This window comes from Neoarius graeffei, chromosome 18 (genome assembly GCF_027579695.1).
Source record: "Neoarius graeffei isolate fNeoGra1 chromosome 18, fNeoGra1.pri, whole genome shotgun sequence".
NCBI lineage: Eukaryota > Metazoa > Chordata > Actinopteri > Siluriformes > Ariidae > Neoarius > Neoarius graeffei.
The window spans coordinates 59,111,020-59,136,948 of NC_083586.1; the positions used below are offsets into that span (position 1 = coordinate 59,111,020).

Consider the following 25,929-nt stretch of genomic DNA (forward strand, 5'->3'; position numbering starts at 1 on the left):
TAAAAAATTTCTTATTTCATGCCAAAGAGAGTCCGACATTGTTCTCTTAATGTCCCAATATATAAATACTCCAGCATAATGCTTCAGAAGAGACATTGAATAAAATGACATTTATAATTGTATTTAAAACAGTGGAATGATCAATATTTTGCCACAATCCCAACAGCACTAATCATAAAATTCTGTTTTTGATCAGACTACATGTACATTTGCACTTGCAACACTGAAAAGACTTTGAATTAAAGAAGTACAGCCAGTGTTTGATATTTCAGTGAATAAAAATCAGACGTGTAAAAAGAAACTGAATAAGGTTAACTCACATTTCATGGCACTAATTGGCAAGTTCAACTCCAAGCATAGGTCAACCATCACCGCTTCAGCACGGGTCACGTTCCGTGTCTTTTCATCCACAGATTTTGTAAAAAACTGCTGGATACCCCCAGATTTACTTTCCGCCTGACTCGCCATTTCAGCATACTCCATATGTTTTTTTTTTTTTTGTAGTTGACATGCAGTCATCGCAACCACCATGAGTGATGTTAATGTCAGTTCTACACAGTTTGCAGTGCGCGTATCCATTGCCCTTTTGACTGGGTGTAACCAGTGATGGGAATAACGGCGTTAGAAATAAACGGCGTTACTAACGGCGTTACTTTTTTTAGTAACGAGTAATCTAACTAATTACTTTTTACATCGTTATAACACCGTTCCCGTTACTTACAATAAAATACTATGCGTTACTTTATTAAAGCTGTTTTAATCTGGCACGCTGCTCGTTCAGCCTTTCTTTCCTCTGCTTTCGTGTGGGGCGGGGAGACGCGAGACAACGGCACAGTAAGCCAATCAGAGTAGATTTGGACAACATACGTAGGTAGGCCACGCCTACTGCACTACTACGCGCTCTTTCAATCGGAAGACACAGCGATGGCGAGCGGTCAGCCCAGCACTGCGCTTTCACATTGGAAATACAGCCATTACTTTTCATTACTTGAAATAAAAGGCAAGAGTGTCTACGTGCAATGCACATTATGCCGAGGAACAAAGCGTTTGTCCTCGTCAGTGGCCAGTAATTAGTAACATAATTTTAATAACTACAAAAATATATTACATTTGATAGATGTCTTATCTCACATTGTCCCACAAAAATATTAATATAGTGTAGATAACGTTACTAATTGGTTCTGTTAAGTGTCCATTTCAGTCATTAAACACATTTAACATTCACTTTTATTATGATTACACTAATTGAATTTGATTTTTTTTGAGGGGGAACAAAATGTAACGGAATAATTACTTTCCCTGGTAATTAGTTACTTTTATGACAAAGTAACTCCGTTACTAACTCAGTTACTTTTTGGGAAAAGTAACTAGTAACTATAACTAATTACTTTTTGAAAGTAACGTGCCCAACACTGGGTGTAACGCACGGCCATTCTACCATATCGAAAATAGCACGAACAAATGTGCGGAATCTGCGCATGTCACACACAGCACGTGCGGTTGTCGTAAAAATAAATAGCCGTGAATCGCGCATGGATTGAAAAAGTCGCTTGGACATTTAAAAACAACTCACTGGAATTTTTTAAGACTTTATAATAATTCCGTACAGAATAACACTGTTTGCCGTAACATCGTATTTACGTAACTTTTCCGTACAAAATACGGCCAATCCGTACTAGTAGGCGTCTCTGCGATAATCGTGAAATCGGCCATGCCTGGTTTCTAAATGCTAATTACAACTAAAGTGTTTCCAGGCCGTGTGTGTGTGTGTGTGTGCTGACCTGTAGAAGCTCCACTTGAGCAGGAAGAGCTTGGCGGCTTTGGTGAAGGACGGGCTGGACGTGTAGGGTTTGAGGACGTGTGTGACGACGCTGTCCAGCCACACGGCCCACTGCTCCAGAGACTTCTGCTGCTGCAGCGTCATCTTAAAGTCCTGCTCGATCCGCTGCACCGTGCGCTCCTCGCACGCACACACCCACGACGCCTGCTCCTGCTCTCACACACGCAAGACTGAATGTGTTCCTTCATCATCCAGATAAACATCTCTAAGCTCAGAATTACGTAAAAAAAAATGCCAGAAAAATGGACTTGAAACGTGTCTGACTGTGTGTGGGGTTTGTTTGTTTGTTTAACCTGTACGTTGTTGAAGTCCACTCGGTTCAGGTCGTTGAGCATTTGTGTGATCTGGGCCGAGTTCTGCAGTACGGCTCTGGCCGCCTGAGCCAGGTGATTCAGAGATGTGTATCTGCGCAACGTCTGCGCAAACGCTCCTGCACACACCACCTACAGGGCACGCACACACCATTTAGTGTTGTGCTGTCACGTACACTTGTGTTCAAAATAATAGCAGTCCAACACGACTAACCAGATCAATCACTGTTTTTGGTGGAAATTATATTACTACATGGCAAATAATTTACCAGTAGGTGTAGTAGAGTCATAGAAAACCAACAGACCCAACATTCATGATATGCATGCTCCTGAGTCTGTGTAATCGAATAATTAAGTGAAAGGGGCGTGTTCAAAATAATAGCAGTGTGGAGTTTAATTAGTGAGATCGATCATTCTGTGAAAAAAACAGATGTCAGTCAGGTGGCCCTAATTTAAGGATGAAGCCAGCACATGTTGTACATCCATTTCTCTCTGAAAACCTGAGAAACATGGGTCGTTCCAGACATTGTTCAGAAGAACAGCGTGCTTTGATTAAAACGTTGATTGGAGAGGTAAAACGTATACTGTAAAGAAGTGCAGAAAATGATGGGCTGCTCGGCTAAAACGATCTCCAGTGCTTTAAAATGGACAGCAGAGAGACGTGGAAGAAAACAGAAGACTACCATTCGAATGGATCGAAGAATAGCCAGAATGGCAAAGACTCAGCCAATCAGTACGTTTACATGCACGTCCAAATCGAGCTACTGTCGGTAATCGAGCAAAGGGTCCCAGCAGGGGTGCCAGAGAAATCCAATCCTACATGCACAAGTGAAATCGGGCTAGTGTGCAAGGTGCATTGTGCACCCGAGCCACACGTGGCGCTACACGCCCCATCGTGTTGGTGCACTTCCGGTTGTCGTCATGAAGAAGAGCTATACTGTTGCCAGATACTGCTGACATATTCCAGCCCAAAACATGTTCAAATCCGCCAAAAAGCACTTAAAACCCCCCAATCTGGCAACACTGGCAGTTCTGTGTTCAAGCTGTTAGGCTTGCTCTAATAGACTGTATGGCTACAAACTGTCCGGCGCAGACCACTGTTTTGTAAGACAACTTATTTTGCACAATTGTATATTTTTCTAAAGTCCATTTTTTGCTTACAAAAAAATATATATTTTTTGCTTACAATTTAACTTGTGTCTTAATAAACACACAAAAAGTTCAATTGTTTTGTTTTTATTGACATTCTTCAAATGTTGGACATCTATACATACACACACACACAAATACAGTGACTTGTTTATGTACACAATTCACAGCTATGCAACAGCTGTACAGATGTATTTGGTGATACAGTAAGTGAGCTAAATTTTAACAGTGCAAACAATGCCACAAAAAGAAAAAGATTCATGCCGTTGTCATGCCGACCGAGGCTGTTGTGTTTCCCGCTTGTGGTCTCGTCACTTCCGGAAGGGGCAGTGCTGAAGTAAGTAGCTCGAATACGTAGCTCAATAGGGTATACATGCACCAAGTAGCTCGGCAGAAATCGCATAATCTAGGTCGTGTAGCTCGATTCCGAGAAATCAAGTTCGGTTCAATTTCAGCCGAATTAAGGTGTATACATGGCATTTTGAACTTCGATTTCAGTCGAGCAACGGCAGAAATTCGATTTTCTCTATGTGCATGTAAACGCACTGAATGATCAGCTCCAGGGTGATCAAAGACGGTCTGAGGTTACCTGTGAGTACTGTGACAATTAGAAGACGCCTGTGTGAAGCTAATCTATCGGCAAGAAGCTCCCGCAAAGTTCCACTATTAAAAAAAAAAAGACGTGCTGAAGAGGATACAATTTGCCAAAGAACACATCGACTGGCCTAAAGAGAAATGGAAAAACATTTTGTGGACTGATGAAAGTAAAATTGTTCTTTTTGGGTCCAAGAGCCGCAGACGGTTTTTCAGACGACCCCCAAACACTGAATTCAAGCCGCAGTACACTCTGAAGACAGTGAAGCATGGTGGTGCAAGCATCATGATATGGGGATGTTTCTCTTACTGTGATGTTGGGCCCATTTATCGCATACCAGGGATCATGGATCAGTTTGCATACATCTATTGGCCCTTTTCCACTACCCTTTTTCAGCTCGCTTCAGCCCGACACGGCTCGCGTTTCGACTACCTCATTACAGCACGACTCAGCTCACTTCAGCCCTGCTTAGCCCCCAAAACTCGCACGGTTTTGGAGTGGGGCTGAAGCGAGCCAAACCGAGCCGAGTGAGGCTGGGGGCGTGAGCAGACACTCCCCTGTGCACTGATTGGTGAGGAGGAGTGTCCTCACATGCCCACACACGCCCCGCGAGCACGCTGGGATCTGTAAACACCGCAAACCCGGAAGGAGAATAATTACGAGAATTTCTGAAGCCTTATGCGCCTCGCCTCATCTATACACTCTTGCCAGTATCTGTTGGCGTTGTCGGTGACAACAAGCCACAGCACCAAGACCAGCAACACTAACGACTCCAGGTCCTCCATGTTTATTGTTTACTATCCGGGTCGTGAGACTACCGCTTAAAAGGTCACTGATGTCACTGTTTGCGCCGCTTAACGACATCACGTGACGTCCACCCACTTTCGCTAATTCCACCCAATGTATTCACCCACTTCCAGCCAGCGCGGTTGTAGTCGAAATGCAACTTCAATAGCCCCACTCAGCCCAACTCAGCACGGCACGGCTCAGCCGCGTTTGTAGTGGAAAAGCGGCATAAATACTTGAAGAGGTCATGTTGCCTTATGCTGAAGAGGAAATGCCCTTGAAATGGGTGTTTCAACAAGACAACGACCCCAAACACACCAGTAAGCGAGCAGCATCAGGGTTCAAGACCAACAAAATGAAAGTTATGGAGTGGCCAGCCCAATCCCCGGACCTTAATCCGATAGAAAACTTGTGGGGTGACGTCAAAAATGCTGTTCCTGAGGCAAAACCAAGAAATGCAGAGGAATTGTGGAATGTTGTCAAATCATCCTGGGCTGGAATACCTGTTCACAGGTGCCAGAAGTTCTCAGAAACCGTGGTTATACAACTAAATATTAGTTTAGTGATTCACAGGAATACTAAATCCTTAAGATTTTTTCAGTTTATACAGTAAATATTTGGAGTTTGTAATGAAAAATGCAGACACTGCTATTTTTTTGAACAGCCCAATGTTCATTTTTCTTCATTTTCTGTAAAGTAATTAAAATATTCATACATTTTTCTTCATGTTTTGATGTAGAATATAATGTGCAGTGTTCCCAATGCATGGAAATAAAAACTATTATAAGGATTTTGAGCTTTACTCACGTTTTTAAACACACTGCTATTATTTTGAACACAACTGTATGTGTACATGTGCATCCATATTCTAGTGCGTGAGACCTTAATGCGGACCATCTCCTCCGGAACGTTCATCATGGCACTGGTGAGCCAGTTCTCTAAACTCTTGGCACAGTTACGGATGGCTTGTGTTAAGGCACCTGAGAACAAACGTCACGCCGTTACGAGCCGAAGTGTGTCGGGTATTGGTGTGAGTACCAGGATCAGATCTCCACTAGAGCCTGGTGTCGTGTGTAGAGCTGTGACTCACTGGGTATAGGTGTGAGGACTTCAGGGATGAGGATCTCCACGAGGGTCTGGTAGAGCGTGTTGTCACAGTTGCGACTCCACTGCAGAACCGGATCGTACTGGCACAGCAGAACCAGGCACGCTTTCGGCAGTCGCTTCTCTGATTCGCTGTGACTAGAACAAGCAGAATGTTAAAGTTACGAAGTAAAGTGTGTGTGTGTGTGTGTACGCGGGAGTGCGTGTGACAGGCGACACTCACAGGTCGAGTGCTTCGTTGGTCTGGCCCTCACTGAATCTCCAGAAGCTTTTCCACAGAGTCTCGACCAGAGGAAACTGCAGGTTCACCATCACGTCCACTATCGCCTGAAACACACACACATTACGTTCCATCGTGGAGGCTGTTGCCTTAGTAACCATATACTTCAAAAAGGTACTTATATTTCACCGAGCAGCATTTAAACCCAAAACCACATCACTGCATTCGGGATCCGACGTGTTTTTTCATATATTTGATTTTCAGTTTTTGATATTTTTGTAGATCGGTTGCTAATTCATCTTCGCTAACAAGTAGACCTTAGGTGACGAGCTAGAAAGTTATCGACAGAAGCCGTCAGGTCATGTGACAATTCAAACCAAGACCTTTACCTCACAGTGTTCCCGATAGAGCTGCTGGAAGGCTCGGATATTTTCCGGAAGAATCCCTTCGGGCAGGGCCTTTCCCTGGAGATCGATCTCGGGAAACTCAGGCAGAGAGCGAGACGTATCTGAGAGAGGGAGAGAGAGATTATATAAAAGATTAATAATGATGTCAGTGGAATGTCCTCATAAGGATAGTAAGAGAAACGTGTGCGTGTGTTTACCCAAAAACTGCTGATATTGCTGGATCTGAGAGCTGATGTCAAACAGTCCCAACCCCTGGCCTGCCCCTTGCCCCACCCCCAGCGCCATCCCATTGGTCATTCCCTCAACCTTCTGCACTGGTCTTATCCTACGAGGGAAAAAACAAACAATTCAACTCAAATCAAAACAAAACAAGTAATCCACATTTCAGCAGTCAGCTAGCCTAGTAAACTAGACCCAACCGCCTAGCGGCCAAAAATATATTTTGCCTAGCGAGTGGGTCTAGCCTCGCACCATATAAACAAAAACACCCCGGGCATCAAATCGTGCCCGCCAATCACAACGCAAGGTTTTTGTTTGGATTCTTTGGGCGGGCTTTTGCAGGAGTGACGACAAAGCTGCGCGACGCTGGAGAAAGCGCAACAGGAAAGATGGCTACGGCTAGTGAACAGCGCGCGTTTGACTCCGCTTTGGAATCAGTTTTAGAAGAATTAGACTTGGAGTTTTCGTTGAAACATGAGCAGGAAGAGGCTCTCCGCTCATTCCTTTTCAAGAAGGACGTTTTCGCTGGTTTGCCGACCGGCTATGGCAAAAGTCTGATCTACCAGCTGGCTCCGCTCGTAGCCAAAAGGATGGGGCTAGTTTGTGCAGTACGAAGAATTAATAAACAGCTCTGAAACATTACTTTTTGATTGTTTCTTATTTTCCCGTTATTTTAAATTTAAGGGAAATTATTTCACCAAACACCACTAAATAAAAACTCTCAAAAACAGTTTAAGCAAACCCTTGAAAAACACTTGAAAAAAAAAAAAAAAAAAGAGTGTATGTGGTACAGACTCCAAACTTGTGGTCATTATCTCCAAACTTCTTAATATCTAGAACCTGTTTATTAATTAATACGCATTTTGAAAAATTATTTATTTCAAGGCCTCCCCCACTGCTTTCTGTCGCTCTGACTACATCACAGTCACTGTTGCGCTGATTGGTCAGAGCGTTGGCCTATACGCACAGAGACAGTTTGAAAGACAGCGGTTTGTTCCTCCCACACCCTTCGGAAATGTCTACGAGCGAGGCCAGACTAAATATTCACATTTAGTCTGGCTTGCCAGGCTAGCAGTCAGCATTAAAGATTCAAACTGTTCGATTTGGAAACCGATTAATTTCTGAATCAATCGTTCTGATTCGTCTGGTGTCCGTTTTAACTTTCAACAACCGACGCTGAACATCCGTCATCGACTTACCGACCTGTGGTCTCTTCTTTCTTTAAAAATAAAATAAAATAAATAAAACACCGTTGGAGGAAACTGTTGCCTCCTGAGTTGCACTTACAAAGGAATTTACCTTGCGATTATTTTTCTTGATGCCGCTTGTTGTTCACAGTGGCGAAAAATGGAGATGGCTAATTAAAGTTAGCTCGTCGATGGGTTATTACACTACCGTTCAAAAGTTTGGGGTCACTTTGAAATGTCCTTATTTTTGAAAGAAAAGCACTGTTCTTTTCAATGAAGATGACTTTAAACTAATCAGAAATCCACTCTATACATTGCTAATGTGGTAAATGACTATTCTAGCTGCAAACGTCTGGTTTTTGGTGCAATATCTCCATAGGTGTATAGAGGCCCATTTCCAGCAACTCTCACTCCAGTGTTCTAATGGTACAATGTGTTTGCTCATTGCCTCAGAAGGCTAATGGATGATTAGAAAACCCTTGTACAATCATGTTAGCACAGCTGAAAACAGTTGAGCTCTTTAGAGAAGCTATAAAACTGAACTTCCTTTGAGCAGATTGAGTTTCTGGAGCATCACATTTGTGGGGTCGATTAAATGCTCAAAATGGCCAGAAAAATGTCTCGACTATATTTTCTATTCATTTTACAACTTATGGTGGGAAATAAAAGTGACTTTTCATGGAAAACACAAAATTGTCTGGGTGACCCCAAACTTTTGAACGGTAGTGTACATCTCATTATCTCTAGCCGCTTTATCCTGTTCTACAGGGTCGCAGGCAAGCTGGAGCCTATCCCAGCTGACTACGGGCGAAAGGCAGGGTACACCCTGGACAAGTCGCCAGGTCATCACAGGGCTGACACATAGACACAGACAACCATTCACACTCACATTCACACCTACGCTCAATTTAGAGTCACCAGTTAACCTAACCTGCATGTCTTTGGACTGTGGGGGAAACCGGAGCACCCGGAGGAAACCCACGCGGACACGGGGAGAACATGCAAACTCCACACAGAAAGGCCCTCGCCGGCCACGGGGCTCGAACCCAGGACCTTCTTGCTATGAGGCGACAGCGCTAACCACTACACCACCGTGCCGCCCGGTAGTGTACGTTCCAAACAAAAATCACATCACACTGGTGTTTAAAGTTAAAATGACTTATTCATACAGACGGGTGGAAAGGTGGAGCTTAAATTATACTAGTAACTTGTTCATCGGTTTATGGCGTGCCAATAAGAGTTCCTCAGGCATGGACACAGCGACATGTATTTCTATACAGATCTGTTTACTGGTATCAACTACAGTTCTCTCTTTATATTCGTTATCTATAAATATACACACACACACACACACACACACACACACACACACCTGTGCTTATGCGAAAAGGGCTGTTGTCTCATGGCCAGGTGTTGCTGGTCCTCCATGAGTCGGTGCAGGGGGGAGCTGCTCTTGATCCGAAGGCCGTAGTAGTGGTACTTCGAGTTCCCTCTGAAACGCACAAAATTGGGTTTCGCATAGAGGATAGTTTAAACAAAGGGATTCTCTCACACACCTGTATATGAGGATGAAAACACAGAACAAGGCAAGTACTTTTCCCATCCAAGGAACTCCATAAATTATTGGCACCCTATATTATACAAATGGCATATTTACCTTAAACACATGGTGAACATCTCCCTCCCCCCACCCCCTCAACCAGTTTGGAGAATCCTGGATTCGCCGTAATGCACATTTCATAATCCTTTACAGTCCAAGTTTGTGCATATGGACATCCTCGTCGAATCAGAGCACAGTTTTTCCGTAGGGATCAAATCCACAGGCTGTAAAGTTTGCTTGGGATCACTGTCTAATGTGTAAAACATTTAGGGCCATGTCCTAACCTTCTGACAGAAGCAACCTTGGTTTTTAGGCTGAAATATCCTGGTATCGGGGCTCGACATTAAGGGCTGCCAGATTGCCCGGGGCAAGTGGGATATGTCCCCGACATGCCCAACCAGGCAAGTTGGAATGAGCATGTATTACGAACTAGCACCACAAAAATTAGGCTTTTTGATCTTTTATTTCAGTTCCTAAAAGCGTCCCTCACTACATGTCCACCATTACGTCTTGGCTGTTTTCTTTGTCTCGGTTTCATTTACTGCTTCGCAAGTTATTTTATATCCCCCCCGCTGGTGTAGTATGGTACACATACTGTTTATAGACCCCTTGTGCATGACGTCACGCATCACATGATAATTACAGCTGGGGTCAGACAGACACTGTCTTTCACGCAAGCAGCTTAATCTGTCTTCAATATGGTTAATTTTTCCACTGTTTTTGTTTGTTCAATCAGAGAAATAGATAAAAGGCATCACCGTCTCCCCGCTATCAAGAAAAATGCTAACAAATAGAAGCAAATGCTTCAAGAACAACGAGGAAATGAGCGGTTAAAGAATACGAGGAGAGGAGCTCAGCCTGAAAACTCCAGAGAAATTCACGATCGTATTTAAAATGTATTTTACAAAAACAAAGTCGGAAGTGAGGATGGAAGAGTTTGCTTAAGAATCTCGGTTTAATTTTTTTTTCTGCTTGCATTCGAGTTAGCTCCTTCATGAAAGTGTTTGATTTTCGTACAGGTGAAGCCGCTTCCTGATTCGACACAGAAAACCCAGATTGGTTTCAAACAACTCGGGCATAAAAAAAAAACAAACAAAAAAAAAAACACCTTAATAAGGAGCGACATGTGCGATAAATCCTGAAAGAACAGAACAGATTAAGAGCAGAGAGAGCTGGAGCTTTGTTTCTGTTATCAGAGGAACACAGTCCTGTGCAAAATATTTATATATCAGGGTTTTGTTTTATATATAATCATCCACCTCTCGGTTTAAAAAAAAAAAAAAAAACCCAACCCAGCGCTGCATCATGAGAAACGGCTGCACTGATTCAGTTACAGGTTGCCAGATCTGTATGAAAACACCCACAACCTACACACTAAACCAGTGTTTCTCAACACTGTGACATGGGAAAGGGGGCCGTGAGACAAATTTTGATGATGCATGAGGCGGCAATGATCTGCATTAGTGTAACTATCGTTTTTTTGAATTTTAATTCATTTTATTTATTTTAATGTTAGAATATATAATTTTTTGATGGCACCCCTAACGAAGCCAGACGGCACCCCGGTTGAGAAAGGCTGCACTAAACAATAATTTTAAACTCAAACATTATCCTGTCTGTCATGACGCACCGTGGTTTTTTTTTTTAAACCTAGAGGTGGATGATAAAAAAAAAAAAAAAAAAAAAAAAGATTTATAAATATTCTCAAACACAGTACTGTTCAAAAGTATTGGCACCCTATTGTTTTCTTCATACAAACTGTGTTATAGATTTCTGTTTTATGATTTCTACATTATGGAGTAATGAGCCTACAGTCTGAGAGAGAGTTCTACACAAACACGCTGAACTTTACAATAGCTGCATGCATGTGAAATGGAAATAAACTGATTAAGGCAGGAAAAACTATTTTGGATAAAACTGTTATTGTCCGTTACAAGTAAAAAGTAACCAATAACCAAACTTAATAATAAACTTAATCAATAACCAAACTTCAACTCAATGTGTGATCTTCATTTTATGTTGCAATTCACAACTATTCTATGGTTTTCCTAAAAAATAAATAAATAAATAAATAAATAAATAAAAATTTAAAAAAATTTGTACTCACAAAATAGGGGGCAGGTGATAATATTGGGGGGCAAGTGGAAATTTACCTCCACTCGCGCCCCCCCCCCGGCCAAGTGGGTTTAAAAGTTAATTTCGAGCTCTGGGTTTTATTAATTACAGGCATTTAGCAGACGCTCATATCCAGAACGATTTACAACAAGACCCTGACATACCTAGGGTAGGTAGTTAGCGGTTAGGTGCCTCACTTAAGCCTAGGTCACAACCGGACGTACGATTTTTTGGCCGTGCGATTTTTGGCGTTTCCCAAATCGCTGCGTTTTTTTTGTTCATGGAGAAAGACGCGCGTTGGCCGCAAGTTTGTCTTGCAACCTGAAAAAAACGTAAGCGCCCGTAGAGTTTGTTTGACATGACAAAGAACCTCTGCGGCCGGTCTGCGGCCAGTCTACGGCTCGAAAATCAGCACGTCACATGCGCGCCCTCCGTGAGTTTCTTGCGTTTTTTGCCCGTAGACCAGCCGTAGGAGCACGTACGGCCGGTTGTGACCGAGGCTTTAAGGGCACTTCAGCCATTCCTGCTAGTCCAGGGAATCAAACCAGCAGCAACCTTTCAGTCCCAAAGCTGCTTCTCTAACCATTAGGCCACGGCTTCTCCTGGTACTTAATCTTCACAAGCCTCAGAGTGTCAGTGATCCACCAATACAAGCTACAGTGGGTTTTGCAGACGTTGATTTATTCAGCAATTACGGCACTCATGGCTCGTTCGTTTTTAGTCTCGCAGCAAACGATTCCTACTGTAACTCAAGAATTGTTTCTTTCTTGCAACTCTGTGTTTAGTGTGACGTACATCGCGTGTGTGTGTGTGTGTGTGTGTGTGTGTGTATGCGTATACCTGGTGCCGAGTCGGCGTGTCCGCAAGCCAACGAACATGGAGCGGATGAGTTTGCCGAAGGAGGCGGCGTTGACGGGCTCGAGTTTGGCCTCCTGACAGTGCAGCAGGTAGTGATAGTACAGCGTGCAGCGCGGCAGACTCACACCCTCCGCCTTCTCATAGTTATCCAACAGCCATTGCACCTTCACACACACATTGTGAGGACATGCCATTAACATAATTATTAACGCATCTTTAATTACTACGATACCGCCATCTAAATCTAGCTCTAACTCAAACCTTAATCTGAGGAAACAAAAGAAATCCTTTTTTAGCTTACATTCATATTTATCGCTTTATTAATCGGCGTGTACTCACAGTAGCCGGCGAGGCGCGTATGTTATGCGTGTAATTCTGGCCTCCGCTTCCCATCATGTAGCTTCCTGGAACCACGTAACCCCCAGCCCCTCCTCCGCTGGCCACACTCCCAGCCCCACCCCCACCCCCAGCTCCGCCTCCAGTCCCGCCTGAAGAAGATGCCCCCGATACCACAGTCACCCCACTACCACCACCTGTAGAGAATCCTGTAGTCACGGAAACCGGCTGCGAAGTCACGGGGGTGGAGACCTGTGACCCGGTTGTGGGTGGATCATCGTAGTACGGGCCAGAGGGCGTGGCCTGGTCATAGAGGGAGGACTCTGTGAACGGGTATGTGCTGGAGCGGCTGAGATAAAGAACCGTACAGAATGACAGAATGAGATAATTTATCATCAGGTGTCTGATTGGCTAACAGGAAGACGAACGAAAAAGTGTCTCTCTCACATGGGCGTGTTGTTGTAGTTGCCGTCTCCGTCCGCATACTGAACCTGGCTGGAGTAGACATGCCCTACTTGAGAGATCTACACACACACACACACACACACACACACACGACACTGTTTATGAATCACTGAAACGCATCTCCTTTTCTGTTTTAGTAATGAACATCATTATGACTCACTTGAAGTGAATCATTCAAAGTGAATCATTCAAAGTGAATCAAACAGTTACAATGTTTGATTTGCTTCATTCACTGTTCACAGGGGGTGTTAAAACATGATGAAACATGCTGTCGATCACACAATTGAGTACGACTTTACATGTTTTGGTGTGAATGTGAAAACGAAAAACAAACAAACAAACAAACAAACATGATTGATTTGTCTCAGTGATTCAATTAAACTGATTCACTTCAGGGACTTGCTCAAAGGAACAGACACTACATACACACACACACTGTACTAGGACTTTAGGCGCTGACTTCTTTTGATATTACACTTCCTACTAGTGATCTACCATCTGTACATTAGACCAAATCCCAAATGGCTTCCTGTTCACTCCACTATAAATAGATAATTGGGCTAATTTTGAGTGCACTGCTGGCCTGTTAGGGCGGGACGGTATCCATCCCACTCGGGAAGGTGCTGCTCTCATTTCCTGCAGCATAGGTCATAGTCTCAGAACAGGCCTAGTTAATTTCTGACAATCCAGAGCCAAGGCCAGGGAGCAGACGAACAGGCTAAACCGACTGTCTGCTAGCTGCACAGAGTCGTCACGCAGGGTCCACTACATCGAGACTGTGTCTGTTCCCCGAGCTCAACAAAAAGGTAGAAATACTCAGAGTTTGTTCCAGTAACCTAATCAATATAAAATTAGATCATACTGACTGTACAGCCGCTGCCAGCACCTTTGATCTAAAGGTGGGGCTATTAAATATGAGATCTCTTACATCTAAAGCGCTAATGGTTAATGAACTCATTACTGATCAGGAGTTTAATGTACTGTGTTTAACAGAAACATGGATTAAGCCAAATGAATATATAGCATTAAATGAAGCGAGTCCTCCTGGATACAGTTATATACACCAGCCTCGTCTAACTGGCAGAGGAGGAGGCGTCGCGGTTATTTATAACGATTATCCAGGTGTAACACAAAAACCTGGTTATAAATTTAATACATTTGAAGTTCTTCATACTCAATGTATGTAGCCTCGAAAAATAGATCTACCCAGTTAATTACGTTGCTTATTATTTACAGGACCCCGGGGCCATATTCTGAGTTTCTTTCTGAATTTGCAGATTTTATCTCAGACCCGGTTATCTCATCTCATCTCATCATCTCTAGCCGCTTTATCCTTCTACAGGGTCGCAGGCAAGCTGGAGCCTATCCCAGCTGACTACGGGCGAAAGGCGGGGTACACCCTGGACAAGTCGCCAGGTCATCACAGGGCTGACACATAGACACAGACAACCATTCACACTCACATTCACACCTACGCTCAATTTAGAGTCACCAGTTAACCTAACCTGCATGTCTTTGGACTGTGGGGGAAACCGGAGCACCCGGAGGAAACCCACGCGGACACGGGGAGAACATGCAAACTCCACACAGAAAGGCCCTCGCCGGCCCCGGGGCTCGAACCCAGAACCTTCTTGCTGTGAGGCGACAGCGCCAACCACCACGCCACCGTGCCGCCCCAGACCCGGTTATTTCCTTAGATAAAGCTTTAGTTGTCGGAGATTTTAATATTCACTTCGATAACCCAGAAGACCCTTTGAAAACAGCGTTTGTGTCCATTTTAGATTCAGTAGGGATTAATCAGAATGTCATAGGACCGACCCATAATGGTGGTCACACCCTCGATCTAATACTAACATTCAGGTTAAACGTAGAAATTATAGAGATCTTGCATGTGACGTCACAGCCGGTCCAGATTGTAACAGACGCCATCTTGTCGGTCAAACGCCATATTTCCGCCTTCTACTTCTACTTCTACCTTTTCTTCTGGAAAACCCTACTATATACAATTCTACTACAACGGCTGTGGCTACAAGCTCTCCCTACCTGTGCACGTTTTTTGTGTTTTGTGTGTGTGTTTTTGCGTGTTGTTCGTCTGTACCGGACTTCAATATCCACTACAACCGTATGGACTTACTGGACATTGTTTCCAGCAGAAAATGACGGTTTGTAGCGATTTCCATCGCATGCACAACATTCCGGACGAGATAGCGAGACCAGCGGGGTCTCCGCGGATTGTTATCGGGTCTGGCAGGCGAAGGAGGCGGCGTCGGGAGCGGAAGCAAAAGCGAGGCTGCAGAGCCGGCCTGTTGACTAAGCTCAGAAAACAGCCACTCAAATCTCCACTGCCAAGCCTCTACCTCTCCAACGCCAGATCCATGGTAAACAAGACGGACGATTTGGAATTACAGCTGGAATTACCCTATTCTATTCTATATTCGGCTGGTCAGTGCTATACTAGGTACTACTGATATATCTAGTATCAGTACTAGTAATACTTAAGTGACTTACCCGTCCAATGAGGATTGTTATTTTCTTGTTTACAAGATGCCACATCTGAGGGTGGCTGACAAATCCTGAATTTCTGTAAAGATAACTGTGCAGAGATTTATAAGCACGCAGTGCTTCACCACTGAACAGCGAGGGAAAGTTAATGAGGTAATTATACACATCTGGGTATTCCACCTCTGGCAGTTCAATATCCACTGACACGGTCGTGAAAACTACGTCCGGTAAGCCATAAGGGTCACTAATCTGTAGGTCGTTTATTTTAGACATATATCTAGTTATCTGTTCATTAGAAAAATGAGCCGTGTAGTCTGTCGGTTGAAATTGATCCATTTTGTACACGAGTGCAGCAGTATTCAGCGGCGTTTTTTACTGACAAGATGGCGGCTGTGTACTTTCCGGTCACGTGACTGCAAGATCTCTATATAGTCACACTTCCAGTCTGAAGTTCTCTCAGATCATGATCTCATCTCATTCAAAATATGTCTGAGTAATAATATATGCACCTCACCACGCTACTGTATTAAACGTACATTCACGTCAACTACTGCACAGAGCTTTATAAATGATCTCCCAGAGTTATCAACTTTGATTGGGTCACTGTCAGCCCCTGCAGAACTTGATCAGGCAACTGAATGCTTAGAGTCAACGTTCCACTATGGACCCTTTTCACGTGACGTCACGACAAACGCGGCCGCCATTTTGGATGTGTACTACCAGTAGTTTACCACAGCCAGCATTGAGGAACACCAGCAAAGAAAGTGTTTATTTTCAGCAAGACTTCCATCATGCCACTATATTGTTGTGCACCTGGATGTAGTAACCATCAACACACAAGGCAAGGGTTATCATTTTATCGGATCCCGACGGAGAAGATGGATAGCGGCCATAAACAGATTGGCAGCCCTCGGCATACCAGCGCTTGTGTAGTGACCACTTTGTTGGAGGTAAGACGAATAAAATTAGCCAGAAAAGGCATTACATTGCTGTTAACATTCTGTGGCGGCGAGTGTGTAACCAAACAGGCTAAAATAACCCATTGTAACCTCTTTCTTCTTCTGTAGTAGCTATTGTTGACTAGCTAATGTCAACAACATCATAGCTGGTATGTTACTGTAGCAATGTTTACGTTCAGTCATTTGGATGACTGTTAAAACCTTTCAGTCTCAAGTTTTTCCTTTACTGGATTTACTAGTTTACTGTAATTATGATCCGGCAGCTATTTACACCGGATCCAGTGTAAATAGCTGCCGGAGCCAACGTCCGAGAATTAAGCAGCGCGCTCCGGCTTGCTCCCGGAGTGCTCCGGCTTGCTCCCGGAGTGCTCCGGCCGAGGTTCCGGAGCTCGCTCCGGCTTGCTCGCCCTCAAATTAAGCGGCTTGCTCCGGAGCAAGCCGGAGCGCGCTGCTTAATTTGAGGGCGAGCAAGCCAGACCGCACTGCTTAATTTGAGGGCGAGCAAGCCGGAGCACTCCGGGAGCAAGCCAGAGCGCGCTGCTTAATTCTCGGACGTTGGCTCCAGCAGCTATTTACACTGGATCCAGTGTAAATAGCTGCCGGATCATAATTACAGTAAACTAGTAAATCCAGTAAAGCCGGAGCGCGCGCCGGAACCTCGGCCAGAGCACTCCTGGAGCAAGCCGGAGTGCGCTCCGGAACCTCAGACGTTGGCGTGTATGTGTATGGCGATGGGTTTTTAACGACATAGGTATACAGATCATGTGGGCCGAAGTCAGGTAAAGACGAGGGCTTCGTGTACTTCCGTACGTCAGTGAACAATCCTGGTGGAAGCAGGTAAACGTCGTTCTCTAAGCCTGCTAACCTCAATTTTTGCAAATACCTCTCCCTCTGCTCGCCCTGTAAATGCCCTACGTCGCTGGATAGTGAAGGTGTTTTCTGCATCTCGCTCCTTTTTCTTTTATGTTTTTCGTTTGTCGCCTTCCTTGCATTCAAACTGATTCGAGCCGAAGTCCACTACATGTCCAAAATGGCGGTTGCGTTTACGAAGGTCACGTGACTGAAAAGGGTCTATACCTTAGATAATATAGCTCCTCTTAAAAGGAGAGAAAAAATTAGCACCCTGGTATAATGATGACTCTCGCACATTAAAACAGACCACTCGAAAATCGGAACGTAAATGGCGCCAAACAAAATTGGGAGCGTTCAAATTAGCGTGGAAGGAGAGCTTCCTGAAGTATAGAAAAGCTCTTAGTGCTGCGAGATCAACATATCTCTCCTCCCTAATAGAAGATAACAAAAATAATCCTAGATTCCTATTTAATACTGTAGCAAAATTAACCAGGAATAAGTCCACTATAGACACATGCACACCTGCAGTATGTAGTAGCAACGACTTCATGATTTTTTTAAATGACAAAATTGAGAATATCCGACAAAAAATTCAAACTACTAATTTAAGGTCAGACAATGTAAGTGACCCTGTAGTTAACAATATAACTGTATCAGATCAGCAATTAGAATGTTTTACTCCCCTGAGAGAAATTGAATTACTTTCATTAATCTCGACATCAAAAGCCTCAACTTGTGTACTAGATCCCTTACCTACACGTCTATTCAAACAGATAATACCTGAAGTAATTGAACCGCTTCTAAAAATAATAAATTCCTCTCTTACGATTGGCTATGTACCCAAATCCTTTAAACTAGCAGTTATCAAACCCCTGATTAAAAATCCTGACCTTGATCCCTGTCAGCTGTCCAATTATCGGCCGATATCAAACCTCCCCTTTATCTCCAAAATCCTTGAAAAAGCTGTGGCACAGCAGTTATGCTCATATTTACATAGGAATAACATCCATGAAATGTATCAGTCAGGATTTAGACCTCATCATAGCACAGAGACAGCACTGGTTAAAGTAGTAAACGACCTACTGTTGGCGTCTGATCAGGGCTGTGTCTCGCTGCTTGTGTTGCTTGACCTTAGCACAGCATTTGATACCATTGATCATTCCATTCTTCTGGATAGACTAGAAAATGTTGTGGGAGTTAAGGGAACGGCCCTCCCCTCTCCTGGCTCAGCTCTTATTTAACTGATCGCTATCAGTACGTTGATGTAAATGGTGATTTTTCTAGACATACTGAAGTAAAGTTTGGTGTTCCACAAGGTTCTGTCTTGGGTCCACTGCTTTTATATATATGTTGCCTCTGGGTGATATTATTCATAAACATTGTATTAGTTTCCACTGTTATGCTGATGACACACAGTTGTATGTTTCTGCAAAACCTGATGAGAGACACCAGTTTAATAGAATTGAGGAATGTGTGAATCACAGACACTGGACGCTTATTAACTTCCTTCTGCTTAACTCTAACAAGACTGAAGTACTTGTACTCGGACCACATGTAGCTAGAAGTAAGTTTTCTGATTCCACAGTGACTCTGGATGGCCTTTCTGTTTCTTCACGTGCAGCAGTAAAAGACCTCGGGGTGATTATTGACCCCAGTCTTTCATTCGAAACTCACATTGATAACATCACCCGGATAGCTTTCTTTCACCTCAGAAATATTGCAAAGATAAGAAATTTAATGTCACTACATGATGCGGAAAAAATAGTTCATGCTTTCGTTACCTCCAGGTTGGATTATTGTAATGCCTTACTGTCTGGATGTTCCAATAAGTGCATAAACAAGCTCCAGTTAGTTCAAAATGCAGCAGCAAGAGTCCTTACTAGAACTAGAAAATATGACCCCATCACCCCTGTCTTATCCACACTGCATTGGCTCCCAATCAGATTTCGTACTGATTATAAAATACTACTATTGACCTTTAAAGCACTGAATGGTCTCGCACTGCAGTACCAAATGGCCCTTTTCCACTACCCTTTTTCAGCTCACTTCAGCTCGCTTCAGCTCACTTCAGCCCGACACGGCTCGCGTTTCGACTACCAAAAACCAGCACGACTCAGCTCGTTTCAGCCCTGCTTAGCCCCTAAAACTCGCACCGTTTTGGAGCGGGGCTGAAGCGAGCCAAACCGTGCCGACTGAGGTTGGGGGCGTGAGCAGACACTCCCCTGTGCACTGATTGGTGAGGAGGCGTGTCCTCACATGCCCACACACGCCTCGCGAGCGCGCTGGGATCTGTAAACACCGCAAACCCGGAAGGAGAATAATTATGAATTACGAGAATTTCTGAAGCCTTATGCGCCTCGCCTCATCTATACGCTCTTGCCAGTATCTGTCCGCGTTGTCGGTGACAACAAGCCACAGCACCAAGACCAGCAACACTAACGACTCCATGTCCTCCATGTTTATTGTTTACTACCGCTTAAAAGATCACTGAATCAGTGACATACAGAGCATCGTGGACGAGTTCGCGGAGCGCAAGGCTCGTCGTATGCCCTTCAAATAATGCGCGCAGTAGGCTATTGATGTTTTATTATGAGCCATGTACAGTATGTCGCCTAATGTTTTTTTGTTTCTGAGTTACATGTTCGTTTGAAGGACTTAATGTACAAAATAACATAGTTGCACCCCGTAGTGTTGAAATTGGTAAACACAGTGCATTCAGTGAGGTTTGCACCGCCCTCCTTTTATTTCTGACTCTTCCTGTCACCACTCTGAGCGCTCATTCGTATGCCCTTCAAATAATGTGCGCAGTATAGGCTATTGATGTTTTATTATGAGCCATGTACAGTATCCTAATGTTTTTTGTTTCTGAGTTACATGTTCGTTTGAAGGACTTGATGTACTAAATAACATAGTTGCACCCGGTAGTGTTGAAATTGGTAAACACCGCAGTTGCGGACATTTTGTAGCCTAAAATGATGTTATGATAAGCTTTAATAAAGGGCCCGGTCATTTGCCCCGCCCCCGGCCCGGCTCTGACTTGTTCCGCCACTGTCACTGATGTCACTGTTTGCGCTGCTTAACGACATCACGTGACGTCCACCCACTTTCGCTAACTCCACCCAATGTGTCCACCCACTTCCAGCCAGCACGGTTCAGCGCGGTTGTAGTCGAAATGCAACTCCAACAGCCCCACTCAGCTCGACTCAGCTCGACTCGGCACGGCACGGCTCAGCCGCGTTTGTAGTGGAAAAGCGGCATTAGCGAACTTCTGCTCCTCTATGACCCGCCACGCCTACTTAGATCAAAAGGTGCAGGCTATCTGCTGGTACCTCGTATAATGAAGGCTACAACAAGGGGCGGAGCCTTTTCTTACAAAGCTCCACAGTTATGGAACAGCCTTCCAAGTAATGTTCGGGAATCAGACACAGTCTCAGTGTTTAAGTCTAGGCTGAAAACATATCTGTTTAGTCAAGCCTTTTGTTAATGGTGTTTATGAGGTAAAGGAGGAGATCTGGAGGATCCTCAGACATAGAGTGTTTTGGTAAACTGGGATGTATGGATGCTGTCAGTCCCCACTCGCTTGCTCACTCGAGTTTGTTGACTGTGTAGTGGCTGCTGCTTTATGTCCCGGGGCTCCCTCATGCCTGTGCTACCTTCTGGCTCTCCCCTTTTAGTTATGCTGTCATAGTTAGTTGCCAGAGTCCCTGCTTGTACTCAGCACAATATGTATACTGTTCCTACTTATTCAGGTGACATTGGGCATACCTAAAAACCTGTGCTCTCTCTCTCTCTCTCTCTCTCCCAAAATCTGTCCCTCTAAGTTACATGTCAATCCTGGGATCGAGATGCTGACCTCTTCTGCTCCTCGGACCTGCCTGATCCATCCTGGTACCCTGTGTCTGGTTGGAGTCTCATCGCATCGCTCCTGTGGAGGACGGCCCCATGTGGACAGTTGAAAGTCATACCTGGAGGACACTCTGGACTCTTACAGTAATGCTTTTATGGCTGAGGACTACAGTTGACTTGCTAACTTTAGGACTGCAGTTATCATGAACAGTTTTGCACTCAAGTTTCCATCAGTGAAGAGTTTATAACATCAACGAAACTGACTTCATGTTAAAACTGTTAATGTTATAGTCAGGCTGTCTGTTGTTGCCCAAATGAGTATGGTTTCCCTTCTGAGTCTGGTTACTCTCGAGGTTTCTTCCTCATGTCGTCTGAGGGAGTTTTTCCTCGCCACCGTCGCCACAGGCTTGCTCATTGGGGATAGATTAGGGATAAAATTAGCTCATGTCTTAAGTCGTTCAAATTCTGTAAAGCTGCTTTGCGACGATGTTTATTGTTAAAAGCGCGATACAAATAAACTTGACTTGTCTGTCACTTCACTACTGTACTTCAACTGCTCACAATGTTCATTCTGTTCCAGAGTGACAGTAATAATACGAAAACATACACCAATACTAAAACCTCTTAACGTAAGCTGACCTCAGGAGTGATGTGCAGGTTGCTGACTCCGTGCTGGCCGCTCTTGGCTGTGGTCTGCACTACTGACCTCTGCTGGTGGGAACAGGAAGGACATGCTCAGAGCTCGAAAAGCAACAGGATGAGACACTGAGAATGAATTAACGTGTGTGCGTTACCTGTGCAGTCTGCACCACGTGTGTCGGCACACCTGTCTGGACGGTGGGAGGAGGACTGGAGTCCGACACTGAATCGCTCGAATGGATCGATCCTTCTACAATTATAGAGACGCAGATAGAGATCAGTTAAGACACAGCAAATAGAAATCTACCGTACTAGAAAACACAAGTAATGTAATGTAATCTAATGTTCAGGACAATAAAGCACTGCTGAACATGAACACTTTGAGAGTGTGTGTGTGTGTGTGTGTGTGTGTGTGTGTAATGAAAGAGGAACTGAGAAACAGATAAGACCGAGACCTCAAGACACAGGAAAACACATGACACAAGAGCCCTGATGCAAAAACATTCCTCTCTGTTCCTTCTCATAAAACACAAACTCCACATTCCTTTCCATTCGACCGTTCATTCATCATTTCATTTTTATTATAAACGATTATTGCAATGAGAAACCCACGAGGAAACACATTTCCTCATTTAGATCCTTAGAGAAACAAAAAGGAGCGCACTTGTCAAAGGATGGGTAGTGACGGCCAAACCACATCCACCAAACCCCCTTTGTTTTGTTTTTTGAAACGTTACTAATATCCGAGGTTGAGCTATGAATTAAAATGAGATTAGACTTCATTAAACTCATGCTTGTGTTAGCATAGCTAATGACAGGAGTAGGATGGAGTAATGATCTGAACTGATACGAACTACAAGGGGGGGAACGAGACTGTCAGTGACGGCGTAGCTCACTCCAGCCCCGTCTAATCCAGAAGGAACGATCTAAACTGGGCCGCCTTGCGCAATAAATGTTGCGAGCTATATACACCATATACAAGCTATATATAGAAGCGATATCCACCCTAGGAATACCGACCTATTTGCCAGAAAGAATCACAACGGCGAGAAACTGACTGAGAAGAAGTGATTTTTGTTGAACTGCTCACTCATTAAGGCTTAATTAGTCCATAACTTCATTAATAATTGTAATGAAGCAAATCTGGGTAGAAGTTCTGTGCAACCCCGGTACCCCTACCTTCACGCCAGAAAGAATCAAAATCAGTGAAGAACTGAAGGAGAAGCGATTTGTGTGGAAACTGCTCGTTAGGGATTGATTAATTACTCCATATCTTCATTATTAATTGCAATTATGCAAATTTGTGTAGAAGCTATGGTATATGCACCCCAGGGAGACTGACCTACCTTTCTGCCAAAAAGAATCAAAACCGGTGAAGAATTGAGAGAGAAGAAGCGATTTTTGTGAAACATGGATGACGCCGGATGGACAACGGACAACACATAATGGCATAAACTCATCACCTGTCGGCTGGATGAGATTTAAAAAAAAAAAAAAAAGGTCAGGGCTGGTTTAAGAAAAAAGAAAATCTTGGCAGTAAAGTGGAAAAAATGCGTCCACTCTGATGCGTGTTAAGGCCAATTTATGCTGACAACGCAGTCCTCGCAGACGGTGTCGCGGATAGCGTCTGCGTAGCCCCCCCACCTTCGCAGACGCTCTGCGCGCACCTCCCAAAAATTGTGACCACCGCAGAAGCCTCGCAGACAGCGTCGCAGACAAGAGGGCTCTGATTGGTCCACTCTACATCCGCTGTACACGCACTTCCGCTTCCATACTTTCCCGGTTTGTTTTGTTTTCACGACCGCCATTTTTAAAAACACGAGCGAAGATGGAGCAGCATGAAGAGCGGTTGATCGAGGAAGTGAGGAAGTACGTACATCTATACGACTCCAGTTCTAGTCATTATAAGTAACCGGAGGATAAACACTCCACTAACCACACCCACCAACTACTCCTAGCGATTTCGCGACTTCGCGCCCCCTTGCGTTGTAGCGGTGAATAACATCGCACACACCCATTACTCCCCGCTCAACGATAAATTACAACTGTCTGCGAAAAGCTATCTGCGAAAGCCTTGTCGCAAGAGCATGCAGAGGCCTTTACAGGTCAAAAAGTTTCAACCTAGGTGATTTTTTTTTTTTTGACTTGGGTTAAAATTTTTAACCTAGTTTATAATTTCCAACCTCGGTAAAATTTTGGATTATCTAAGATTCTTAAAAGGGATTTTCCATCGCTTCTTTCGTCTTCTCTTTTTTTTCCATACTTAAGCAGGATTTGAACTCATAACCTTCGGAGTCTTAACCCAACACCTTAACCACTAAACCAGCAACAATGGACCTCTTGCAGTCACGTGACCGGAATGTAAACAGCCGCCATCTTGTCGGTCAACAACACCGCTGAATACTGCTGCACTCGTGTACAAAATGGATCAAATTTCAACCGACGGACTACACGGCTCATTTTTCTAATGAACAGATAACTAGATATATGTCTAAAATAAACGACCTACAGATTAGTGACCCTTATCGATTACCGGACGGAGTTTTCACGACCGTGTCAGTGGATATTGAACTGCCAGAGGTGGAATACCCAGACGTGTATAATTACCTCATTAACTTTCCCTCGCTGTTCAGTGGTGAAGCACTGCGTGCTTATAAATCTCTGGACAGTTATCTTTACAGAAATTCAGGATTTGTCAGCCGCCCTCAGATGTGGCATCTTGTAAACAAGAAAATAATCCTCATTGGACGGGTAAGTCACTTAAGTATTGAGTACTAGTACTGATATTAGATATATCAGTAGTATCTAGTATAGCACTGACCAGCCGATTATGGTTGAATATTTTATCAGTTAAGGGGCGGTCACACAGCACTCCGCGTCTATATCACGTACAAAAAGATACAAAAATCTGGTGGACGTGGTCGTAAGTGCTAATTTTTGGTCAATTTTGGCTTTGCCGTGCTTTGTACGGGGTATGGCCGTCGGCGGCTGTTTCACTGCTGCAGCACTGCCTAAGCACAGCTAACCAAGTCCAGCCACGCACCCAGATGTTCCGTACCACCCTCCTCCTCCTCCTTCTTCTTCTTCTCTCAGCAAGAATATGTTGAGCCTGTATCAGTTGGTTCTGTTGGTGCTGGAGCATTAAGATGAGGACATCACAGCGTTGAGGGTTCATGTTCACCCCTTGACATCTAGACTGCAAGTGCCGAGGTCTCAGAAAATTACGGTATTTATACATGCCGCAAATCAGAAGTGATGCAGAAGTGATTAGACAGTGATCAATCGAATTTAGAACTTGTTTGAGACGTCGTTTAACGGGCTTAGACAGTGCTATGTACGCGGAAAAATCCATTTCTCAGTGATAAGCCGCTAAACACACACTATATCCCGTGATACCAACGCGTAACACCCGTCCGATGACCGTGCTCTGCCCGTGATAGACCGCCAAACTTTCGCGTCTTACCACGTCTCCCCAAGTTTTAATAACAGCCGGGACACTGATTATCACGTGTTTTTCACGTGTGTTGCACATCTTTACCACGTGTGCCGGCCGTGGTTGTCCGCGGTCTAAAGTTTTGAGCAGTCCAAAACTTTTTGCCGCGTCCGACGCCGTTCCGATTTTCCCCTGCATCCTGTCACGTCTGTATATCGACTGTAACACGTCTTAACTTCGACATCAACACGAACAACATCGTCTGCTTCACGGGAGAGCACTTTTTGACGGGTTTTGGCCGTGATAAAGCCGTAAAGCGCTGTGTGACCGGGCCTTTAGATCAAGTATCAGTAGTCTATCACTATTACTGTATATGTGGTATACCTGATAGCAGCAATCCATTTTGCACGCCTGTCAGGGTCCCGTGGCAGCCTATGAAACTTTCTTCCCGATTTCTGACCTCTCCTGTTGTGGCATTTATATGCCATACAACTCTCCGGCATTGT

At 44.2% G+C, this 25,929-nt stretch overlaps 1 protein-coding gene across 2 annotated transcripts in view; it reads right to left on the reverse strand.

Moving 5' to 3' along the window:
• Positions 1-25,929, reverse strand: part of rfx1b (regulatory factor X, 1b (influences HLA class II expression)) — an 82,851-nt gene that overhangs the window by 19,897 nt on the left and 37,025 nt on the right. Inside the window, exons 3-15 of one of the 2 annotated variants that reach the window (XM_060899096.1) lie at positions 22,146-22,240; positions 21,991-22,059; positions 13,175-13,251; positions 12,731-13,076; positions 12,374-12,555; positions 9,191-9,310; positions 6,610-6,737; positions 6,395-6,513; positions 6,009-6,112; positions 5,772-5,923; positions 5,564-5,661; positions 2,134-2,283; positions 1,782-1,990 (exon numbers count right to left, since the gene is read on the reverse strand). In XM_060899096.1, the coding sequence (XP_060755079.1) occupies positions 1,782-1,990; positions 2,134-2,283; positions 5,564-5,661; positions 5,772-5,923; positions 6,009-6,112; positions 6,395-6,513; positions 6,610-6,737; positions 9,191-9,310; positions 12,374-12,555; positions 12,731-13,076; positions 13,175-13,251; positions 21,991-22,059; positions 22,146-22,240 (1,849 nt within the window). Of the gene's footprint in view, positions 1-1,781; positions 1,991-2,133; positions 2,284-5,563; positions 5,662-5,771; positions 5,924-6,008; positions 6,113-6,394; positions 6,514-6,609; positions 6,738-9,190; positions 9,311-12,373; positions 12,556-12,730; positions 13,077-13,174; positions 13,252-21,990; positions 22,063-22,145; positions 22,241-25,929 lie in introns of both variants that reach the window. The other variant, XM_060899095.1, reaches the window with a different exon arrangement.